The sequence below is a fragment of the Arachis ipaensis genome, chromosome B08 (assembly GCF_000816755.2).
Source record: "Arachis ipaensis cultivar K30076 chromosome B08, Araip1.1, whole genome shotgun sequence".
Taxonomy (NCBI): Eukaryota; Viridiplantae; Streptophyta; class Magnoliopsida; order Fabales; family Fabaceae; genus Arachis; species Arachis ipaensis.
In genome coordinates, this window is record NC_029792.2 from 19,071,641 (window position 1) to 19,083,018 (window position 11,378).

The 11,378-nt window shown below is 34.5% G+C and overlaps 1 protein-coding gene across 4 annotated transcripts; it reads right to left on the minus strand.

The window, feature by feature from the left end:
• On the minus strand, nucleotides 550-4,323 carry LOC107611878 (G-type lectin S-receptor-like serine/threonine-protein kinase At4g27290). 4 transcript variants are annotated; one of them, XM_021109042.1, is made up of 8 exons: nucleotides 3,026-4,322; nucleotides 2,799-2,893; nucleotides 2,344-2,484; nucleotides 2,096-2,250; nucleotides 1,801-2,011; nucleotides 1,474-1,711; nucleotides 1,230-1,380; nucleotides 550-1,069 (listed from the first exon to the last, which is right to left on the minus strand). In XM_021109042.1, the coding sequence occupies exons 1-8, from the start codon at nucleotides 4,282-4,284 to the stop codon at nucleotides 764-766; spliced, it is 2,556 nt and encodes an 851-aa protein (XP_020964701.1). In that variant the 5' UTR covers nucleotides 4,285-4,322; the 3' UTR covers nucleotides 550-763. The 4 variants fall into 4 exon arrangements, with proteins under 4 accessions (XP_020964701.1, XP_020964702.1, XP_020964700.1 ...); XM_021109043.1 differs by having other exon boundaries at nucleotides 2,799-3,755; nucleotides 3,875-4,315; XM_021109041.1 differs by having other exon boundaries at nucleotides 2,799-4,323.

Here is an 11,378-nt window from a genome sequence, read left to right on the forward strand (position 1 = left end):
ATTCATGTTGTCATAATTTATGAAAAATAAAATTAAAAAATTAAATGTTATGTTCAGTTATTAAAACATTATACACTCATTTGCATGGTATCTAAAAGTATTATTCTCCAAATTCATACAAAATACAATGCAAAAAAAAAAAACTATGTAACGAATAACATTATCAAGAATAGGTTTGATATTATTTTTTTCTAATTTATATATCCATCTAAATTCCGTGTAGCGGTTAAATCTAGTTGAACATAACAGAACAAAGAAATAAGGTGAATAAATCATCAAGAATTAGATCCAAATTCTTTTACTCAGCACCATTTTTCAATTATTCTATCATATTTTACCTTTTTTTTTTTTTGTAATTTTGGACTACTCAAAGTTCTCCAACAACTCTATTGAGAACAATCAAAGTGTGACTTTCACACATTCTCTCTTTCATGTTTTAACTTTTGTTGTACTCCGCGTGAATTTGTATTTTTTAAATTTTGAATTTTCACTCTTGAATCGTTTTTCTGTCATATTTTCTCTTAGTTCCACCTATGAAATCAATGGTGATTTTATCCTCTAAAATAAAATTCAAAATTTAGAGGATCCATATCTTTCTGCTTTATAAACGTTGCAAACATTTTCATGTGTTACAAACTACTTTTACAAGTTACTAACTAAAACTTAGTTCGGTATATAGACAACTTTTAGTTGTTGTTCATAGAGATTTTCATTTTGATCTGACACCTATCTAATCAAACAGCTACCTCCAATTTTCAACATGCTACCTTGCCTCTACCACTGAGATTGTAACTTCATTTTCAGAACATGTGTTCTGATTACTTGCTAGAAAGCCTTTATTGTGACAATTCCTTTCCACATAAAATGCAGGCTGTTTTGGCTTAGGGAGATTGCTATCACTAGTTAACATTACAACCACAGAAAGCATGTCTGGCCTGTCTTCCGGACTTTGTTGCACACATAATAGAGCAATATGTATGCATCTAAGTATTTCAGTTGCATCAGAAGCGTTGCTTAATGAATCATCAATCAGTTGTAAGTGTCTCTGCTCAACCCACAATCTCCAGCTCTGAAGAAATACAAAAGTCAGAACGAATATCTAAGTACATGTTCATTAGTGTGTCATGGACCTCATGTTGAAGAAACTTTGTTGTAATAAAAACATGTCAATCCATATCGTATCACAGTATCATTACTCTCATTATTTATTTTTCGTTTATTATACTTACATGTCCAAGAAGATTAAGGCTATGATTCGGGTCGCTGAAATCTCTATTCTTCTTGCCGCTTAGTATCTCCAGTGCCAAAACTCCAAAGCTAAAGACATCTGACTTCACAGAAAATTTCCCATGAACTGCATACTCAGGAGGCATATAACCACTGCAAAACATTATTTTAATATAGAATCAATAACCTCTCAAACATCAGAAAGCACCAACAAGGATGTAAGGTATATGCAAACAGCACTCTTACTATGTCCCAACTATCCGATGAGTTTTCGCCTCAGTTTGATCTCCCCCAATGGCCTTCGCAAGCCCAAAGTCAGAGATTTTTGGATTCATATTGGCATCTAGAAGAATATTGCTAGCTTTGAGGTCCCTGTGAATAATCCTCATTCTAGAGTCTTGATGAAGATAAAGAAGCCCACGAGCAATGCCAACAATAATATGCATGCGTGTTGGCCAATCTAGTAATTTTCTCCTTGTTTGGTCTAAATGGTTCAATTCATTTTCAAAGTCAGTGCAGACCATAACAGGCTATAAACTCAAATGGAAACTATAAATGAAAGATGGCTCATACCAAATATAAAGGAGTCCAAGCTTTTGTTAGGCACATATTCATATACTAACATTTTCTCTTCCTCCTCAAGACAACAACCAAAAAGCTTAACAAGATTACGGTGCTGAAGCTTAGCAATTGTATTGACTTCATTTCTCAATTCATTTAGTCCTTGGCCAGAATTTATGGAGAGCCTCTTCACAGCTATCTCTTGTCCATCAATTAATGTGCCCTGAAAAGTGAAAACAATAACATCCATATTGAATTTGTACTTTGTGAAATGGGATAGTTGATCATCTTAACATTATTATATTACCTTGTAAACAGGGCCAAATCCACCTTCTCCCACCTTGTTATCACTAGAAAAGTTGGCTGTTGCATTAGCTATAGTTTGAAAATCAAATGTTGGCCAGTCCACCTCTTCCTTTCTTTGTCCACATCTGTAATCCTGGTTGTGAATTTTCTCTGCCACTCCAAATTCAGAGGATAGAAGTAAAGAAAGGAACAAAATGGCCTCAGACTGATACTATAAACGTAATCAGTTATCAACTTATTCTAATTTACCTCTCTTTCTTCTGCTGTCACTTTGTTTATAGGTTAAGTGTCCCAGAAAGAGGAAGATAATCATGACCAAAACACCACATACAATTATGATACCCACTAGTCTTTTGTCTTTGTTGGATCGCTCCATTTTCTTTACACTATCTGTGAAATTTTGAACATAATCAGAAGGGATTTTGAGGAACTTTGATGACACTATAATTATCTAGACATTTCAATATTACTTCAATACAAATAAAAATTCTAAGATAACTTTATGACTAGATAATTGATTTTTTAATTTGTTGGAATCTTGGATGCATATGCTGATAAACATAGGATTTCTATTTCACCATTCCTTCAACACAAAATACATAAGGCAGAAAATGAAGCCGGGTGATGTTTGAATTGTTTTGAACTTAAGAACTACCAAAGATATCTAATTAAATGACAACCAACAGAAACTAAATAAAAATTACCAATGTCTGAAGCAGCTAGCCTTACATAAAGGTCTTGACCGCGCTGGCTATATTGGATTATATCCACCAGTTCGACAAACCAAAGCAAGCAACCACTTCCATCAACATATAAGTTTGCATATGCAGTACAGGAACATTTACTTAAGCACAATTGAGCACATTCTTTAAGATTCAAGGTTTCACTGAAAAATGATGAGGACGTATTAGGCAATTTAACTCCTGTGTACCTCAAGAAGCCATCATCATGGCAATTCAAGTTCGTCCTGCGTTCACATCCAGTAAACCAGTTCCCATTATTCCAATCTTTTGGAGACTTAGGACTGAACCCGGTCAAGCATCCACAAACAGGGAAGTTATTGCTATTGCAGACGGCATTAGCACCACACCATGCATAATGTTGGCACTGATTTGACAGAGACGTTGAGGAGAGTGCCCAATTCTGGATCCGATTGATCCATACGAATCGCTGCATGTTGCCTGATGGATGCAGTACATCTCTTGACAACATAGACAACTCAGAACTCTTCCTGAGTTGGTAACCCACATAAACTTCACTTTCACTATATGTGAATTGAAAGACCAATGATGCTTCTGACCTTGCTGGATTTCCTGTCAACTCAAGACCATTCCACGATCCAAATCGTGACACTATAGTGGTTCCTTTTCTGATAACCACCTGTGGCCAACCATGAGTGTCAAGATGAATTGAGTACTTACCAGGGGCAGGGTCATCTTTACTCTTCCAAGATGTTAAGAATGTCTCCAAACCAGTAACTAGGTTCTTCCCAATCTTCATTCCAGGCATATATGTGTCAGAAGGATAATCAAAACTCTGCCACAAATAGGATTCTGTGGTTCTACCATTAGAGGCTCTCACCACAAGATTCCCTGATTCCAGAAGCTGTGCAAATGCATCTTCTGCAGTTGCATATGCATTTGAAGACCAAACAATATTACCTGTGATATTAATAAGGTTAAGGATACCCCCCTCAGTGATCCTGAGAATTCCTGAACCATCTCTAATAGGAGCTTCTCTATTTGCTACCCATATAGGAGTTCTAGGTGAAGCCACGTACCATATTCCCAAATATCGGTTTCTGGAGTTACCAGGGCTGAAGAATCCCAGTTCAAAGGTCCCTCTTGCGGAAACTAACTTGTCACCATCTTTGATGAGTTTATGTGTAGTAAGAATGTCTAGAGCTGAGAAGCTTGATAAGAATGAAGCGAAAAGAGAAGTCACAAAAAGTGACACAAGGCTTCTCATGTTTTTGCTTAAAGGGCAGGTACTGGGTAGTGTAAATTTGATTGAAAAATCATAGTTAATAATATAAACGGTGATACCATAAAACGATTCATTAAGTCTGGAAGCGCTATTGAGGAATTTGTCTCTTTCTCGGGACATCATTTGCTTGGTCACAGATGCAATCGCAATCAAACAAACTGACTCTAACTTTGAACTTTCATATTTGGCTCTGACACGTGACATCCCAAAGCCGAAAAGTAAAACACATGCTTGTGGCAAATTCAATGTTGTTATGACTCATGAAAGTAACAATTTAACATAACATTATCCACTGGTGTCTTGTTCTGAATTAAAAAGGTTGATAAGCTCATTTTAATATTTTATAATGAAAATAAATTGCTAAAAAGAACATAATCAATCAAGCATACACGTAACGTTAAGTTTCCAACCAGTGATTTGAATAAACCAAAAGAAAAGGGAAAGAAGGACACGGTATTTAGTATTTACTATTTAGTGTTGAATTCAAATGCACACTTTCTTTTCCAAAGGGTCAGTATTAATAAAAGAATGTAAGCTATAGTTTTACTCTGAAAAGTCCCCATGTTTTGTTAGTAGGAGAGCATGACCGCCGCCGAAGTATCATGTGCCAATTGCTAATGATTCCGTCAACAAGAAATTTCCAAAGCTATCAACTATCAAGCGTAATTGATACGGAAATAAAAGATAAATAAGAAAATAAGGATTCAAACTGAATAAAAAGATACATTGAAATTAAAATAGAAACAAAAAAGATAAGTTGAAATTGAGTACAAAGAGAATCACTCTACTTTCTACCCAATTTATTGACGCAACAAGAAAGGGACTCCTCAACCTAACTTGTCAACGCCATAGTTTGGAAATTGAATCGAATGGACTCCTCAACCTTCTATTCAATTCCCCGATGTAACAAGAGAGGGACTCTTCAACCTCAATTGTCCACACCATGGTTTCATCACGAAACCAAAAAAGGTTTAAAACCTCTAAATCATTCTATGCTGTGACTACAATAGCTAAGGACCTCTTATTAAGTTAAAACAAAGAAAACCCTAAAGCCCATAAACATACGGCCCAATCTAGTAATTAAATAAACAAAATCAAAATATATTAAATAAAATATTCTAAAAATATAAACTAAAATATCTTCTAAATAACTCTTGAACTCTTCATATCACGAACATTTGAAGCACGTATCAGTAATGCTTTGATACCGTAGAATGCAAACCAAGTAACGATGATAAATAAAAAATAAAAATTGTGGAAACTGTTGTGATAAGAATGAAGAATGTGAATGTCCATTTTTAAGAGAATCATATTAAATGAAGGTTGAAAAATCAACATTTTATGTATGTATAAATAGGACATGATTTGAGGTAGGGGTGGCAATGGGTAGGATAGGGTAGGGTTTGGATCCAACCCTAATCCTACCCGCGGGTTGAGAATATTCCAACCCTAACCCTACCCGCTTTTAACCCGCGGGTACTCGATTCTACCCGCGGGTTACACAAAATTATTATATAACTTGATGATAATTTAAAATAGAACTGATTTTTATTTAAAAAAAATATTAAATTATCAATTAATGATTTTCTTTTAGTGGCTAAGGATTTTTTGCATTTAGTGAGAGGTCTTTGATTCAACATCCACTTAAAACATATTTTTATATAAGTATATAATATAAACATATATAGAGTGCGGGTTGGTCGGGTATGGTTGAAGCTCAACCCGCACCCTACCCGACCCGCACGAGAACCCTACCCGCACCCTATCCTACCCGCTGCGGATTGGGTTGGCAACCCTACCCGAACGGGTGGGATCGAGTTGGGTACCCGCAGGTAGGGTACATATTGCCACCCCTAATCTGAGGCCAGATATACACGAATAATCAATAACAATAATTTTCTCTCCCTATATTGTTTATATAAAAAACTTTTTTCCTCTCTCTTCTCTTTCATACGCTTGCTAATATATAATAGAGTAATAAATATATAAGTTACTTCTATTATTATAGTGAGATAATTATATTGGTGAATATCAAAATTAGAGTCTTCTATTTATATTTTATTTTATATTATATCTTCCTTATTTATTTATTCTACAATACGTTATCAACACGAGACTCTAACCAAATTTTAGAAGATTCCAGGTAACAAATTTTTATTATGTCGAAACTCTCTCATCTTGAATTTAATGCTCTTGATATATCTAAAAATAATTATTTATCATGGATACGTGATGCTAAAATCCATCTTGATTCAATGGATCTTGGAGATACGATTAAGACTGAAAATAATGTATCACAGAAGGATAAAGCCAAAGTCATGATTTTCCTTCGGCGTCATCTTGACGTATGATTGAAAAATGAATATCTCACATTAAAAGATCCGGTAGATCTGTGGAAAGACCCTGAAGAAAGGTACAATCATCAGAAGACGGTAATACTTCATCAAGCGCAATATGTTAGAGAAAATTTTTTTGACCTTCCATGCCTCGAATGTGCTCCTGCAACAACAGTATCGAGAAAAAGAATTTAAAAAATATTCTGAGTTAATTTCTTGCCTTTTTGTTACTGAACGCAACAATGAATTACTTCTAAGGAATCATGAAGGGCGCCCAGCTGGTGCCGCCCCATTTTCTGAAGTAAATGCGGCAAATCATTACCCCAAAAGAGGTAAATGACAAGGTTTTAGTAACGAGAAAAATTATGGAAGGAAAATGAATTATGTTCACAAAGAATCTCACCAGAAGTGGGATAAAGAAAGAAACAATGGGCAAAATAAATCAATTGAGGATAAATGTTTCCATTGTGGTGGAAAGGGTCATTGGTCGCGTACCTGTCGTACACCAAGGCACCTAGACAATCTTTATTAAACATCTTTGAAAAAAGACAACAAAGAAAAGAAAATAAATTTTGTTTCAAATGATACCACTCATTATGATGTATCTAATTTCTTTGAGGATCCTGAAGAAAATATTGGCTATTTGATCAATGATGGAATGGTTTAATATATGTATTTGTTAAGTATTCATGTGAATAAATAATGTAAAAAACTTCTTATTAAGTTTTATACATTTGAATTTCAAAATTATTGAATGTGCTAATAATAATAAAATTTTTAGTATATACTATATTTTTTAGAAAAATATTTTCAATCAAGGAAATAATTTTACTGAACAAATATTTCTACTTATTCTATTATTATTTGTCTTTGAAGAGAATAGCAAGGACATATAGTGAAGATGTTTGCCTTGCGGATAGTGCAAGTTCGCACACCATTCTCAAAAGTGATATATATTTTACCCATCTTGTGCCAAAAGAAGAATATGTTAATACTATTATTGGCTCAGACAATGTGATTGAAGGCTCCAGAAGAGCTATAATTTTCTTTTTCGAAGGAACAAAATTCATAATAAATAATGCACTATTATCTACCAAGTCTCTAAAAAACTTGTTGAGTTTTAAAGATATTCGCCGAAATGGATATCATATTAAGATTATGAATGAGGAAAGTCATGAGTACTTATGTATCTCAACTCATGATTCAAATAAAAAGGTTATATTAGAAAAGTTCCCCTCACTTTCATCTGGGTTATATTATACCAAGATTAGTGCAATTGAATCACATGCCACTATAAACCAAAAGTTTACTAGCCCAAATGAATTTATAACTTGGCACGACCGATTGGGTCATCCAGGAACAACCATGATGCGGAGAATTATTGAAAACTCCCATGGACATTTACTAAAGAACCAGAAGATTCTTAAATCTAGTGAATTTTGTTGTGCTGCATGTTCTCAACGGAAGTTAATTTTAAGGCCATCACTAGTAAAGATTGGATTTGAGTCCCCTGAATTCCTAGAAAGGATTCAAGGTGATATATGTGGACCTATTCATCCACTCTGTGAATCTTTTAGATATTTTATGGTCCTGATAGACGCATCTTCGAGATGGTCATATGTGTGCTTATTATCTTCTCGCAACTTGGGGTTTGCGAGATTATTTGCTCAAATTATTCGATTAAAAGCATAATTTTCAGAAAACCCAATCAAAGCAATTCGTCTTGATAATGCTGGTGAATTTACTCCCTAAACTTTTGATGCTTATTGTATGGCTAATGGAATAAGTGTTGAACATCCAGTAGCTCATGTTCACACACAAAATAGGTTAGCAGAATCACTTATTAAGCGCCTCCAATTAATTGCTAGACCCTTACTTATGAGAACAAATCTTCCAACCTCGATTTGGGGGCATGCTATTTTACATGTCGCAGCACTTATTCGTTTGAGGCCAACGAGTTACTATCAATTCTCTCCTATACAATTAGCTTTTGGCCAGCAGACAAATGTTTCCCATTTAAGAATATTCGGATGTGCGATATATGTTCCCATTGCACCACCTTGTCGCACCAAAATGGGAGCCCAAAGAAAATTGGGGATATATATTGGATATGATTCTCCCTCTATAGTGAGGTATCTTGAGATACAAACTGGAGATGTATTTAAAACCCGGTTTGCGGATTGTCATTTTGATTAATCAAAATTTCCAACATTAGGGGGAGAGAATAAGCTTCCTGAAAAGGAACTTAATTGGAATGCATTATCATTGATGCATTTAGATCCTCAATCAGGGTAATGTGAACTAGAAGTTCAAAAGATTATACATTTGTAAAGAATAGCAAATGAATTGCGTGATGCATTTTCTGATAGAAAGAGGATAACCAAATCTTATATACCAGCGAAAAATGCCCTAATTCGAATTGATGTCTCAGTTGGACAAATTAACACCGAAGCAAATACACGCCAGAAGCGTAGCAGGCCTGTCAGTTCCAAAGACAAAAATTCTCGAAAGAAAAAAGAGATAAATACTATTCCTGTTGAAAAAGACATAGTAAAGACACCTGCAGTTGTCCAGAATTCTGATATAGTTTTAACGCTAGAAGACGTTTAGGTACTTGAAAATTATGAAAATGATGAGATCTCGATAAATTATGTTTTTACAGGAGAGAAATGGGACCGAAATAGCACAATTGTCAATGAAATATTTGCATATAATGTGGCATTAAATATCATGCATGAAAGTAAAGATCTTGAACCAAGATCAGTCGAAGAATGTCGACAAAGGAATGATTGACCAAAATAGAAAGAAGCCATGAAGGCTGAGTTAGACTCACTTACAAAACGTGATGTCTTTGGATCTGTAGTCCGTACACCAAAAGATGTAAAACATGTTCGATACCGATAGGTATTTGTGAGAAAACGAAATGAGAAAAATGAAGTTGTACGCCACAAATCTCGACTTGTAGCACAAGGTTTTTCACAGAGACCCGGTATAAATTATGAAGAAACGTATTCCCCTGTAGTGGATGCAATAACATTTCGTTATTTGGTCAGTTTATCTGCATATCATAAACTGCATATGCATTTAATGGATGTGATAACAGCCTATTTATACGACTCATTAGATCGGGATATCTATATGAAAGTCCCTGAAGGACTAAAGATATTTAAACCATCCAATGAATATTCGCAAAGGTTATACTCAGTCAAATTGCAAACATCTTTATATGGTCTAAAGCAATCTGGACGAATGTGGTATAATCGTCTTACTGAGTATCTGGCAAAAAATGGATTCAAGAATGATAATATCTGTCCATGTGTTTTCATAAAGAAATCTGCATTTAGATTCATTATAATTGCTATGTACGTTGATGATTTAAATATTATTGGAACTCCTGAAGAGATTCCAACAATTATAAAAACTCTAAAAGAAGAGTTTGAGATGAAAGATCTTGGAAGGATTAAATTTTGTCTCGGCTTGTAGACCGAGCATATAAAAAATGGGATCTTTATTCATCAAACAACATACACAGAGAAGATCTTGAAAAGATTTTATATGGATAAGTCACATCCCTTGAGTACCCCAATGATCGTAAGATCTTTGGATGTGGAAAAGGATCAATTCCGTCCTAAAAAAGAAAATGAAGATATTCTTGGTCCTGAAGTACCATATCTTAGTGTCATTGGAACTCTAATGTGCCTTGCTAATAATACAAGACCGGATATATTATTTGCTATGAATTTACTAGCAAGATATAGTTCCTATCCAACCAGAAGACATTGACATGGAATCAAACAAATCTTTCGATATCTTCATGGAACGGTTGATATAGGATTGTTTTATCCCTATGGATCCAAGTCACAACTAGTTAGCTATGCATATGCTGGATACTTGTCTAATCCACATAAAGGGAGATCTCAAACAAGATACATGTTTACATATGGTGGAATAGCTATATCATGGAGGTCCACGAAACAGACAATTGCTGCAACATCCTCTAATCATGCCGAAATACTAGCGATTCATGAAGCAAGTCACGCGTGTTTTTGGCTGAGGAGTTTGATCCAATATATTCTGTCATCATGTGGACTGATTAATCAGAAGATAGCTTCAACTGTCCTATTTGAAGATAATACAGCATACATTGCTCAACTTAAGAGCAAATATATCAAAGGCGATAGAATAAAGCATATTTCTCCCAAATTCTTCTTCACTCATGATCTTCAAAATCAAGGGACAATTGATGTCCAACAGATCCGCTCAAGTGATAATCTGATAGATTTATTTATAAAGTCACTCCATAAATTCTCTTTTAAAAGATTGGTACATCAGATTGGGATGTACCGATTTCGAGACATTAAATGACGTCGACAAGAGGGAGAGACTGTACTCTTTCCTTGGTCAGGTTTTTTCCCATTGGGTTTTTCTTGACAAGGTTTTTAATGAGACAGTCCCCATCATAAAGGATATTGTACTCTTTTTCCTTCACTAAAGTTTTTTCCTATTGGGTTTTTTTTTTTAAGTAAGGTTTTAACGAGGCATAATCCTCATTCAAAGGGGAGTGTTGTTATAAGAATGAAGGATGTGGATGCCCATTTTCAAGAGAATCACATTAAATGAAGGTTGAAAAATAAACACTTCATGCATGTATAAATAGGACATGATCTGAGGCCATATATATACGAACAATCAATAACAATAATTTTCTCTCTATATATTATCTATATACAAAACTTTTCTCCTCTCTCTCTCTTTCATACATTGCTAATTTATTTATTTATTCTTATTTATTCTACAACAGAAACTTCTATTTGTAAACTCGTATGTGCAGTTAGAGTTTAACTTGGTTGTGCAGATAACTCTCTTATACATAAGAGGAATTACTGCGTGTAGTTAATTCAACAAGGAATATATTTTCGAGTTAAAATTTGCAATTTACCTATCAGATACTGATAAAACATA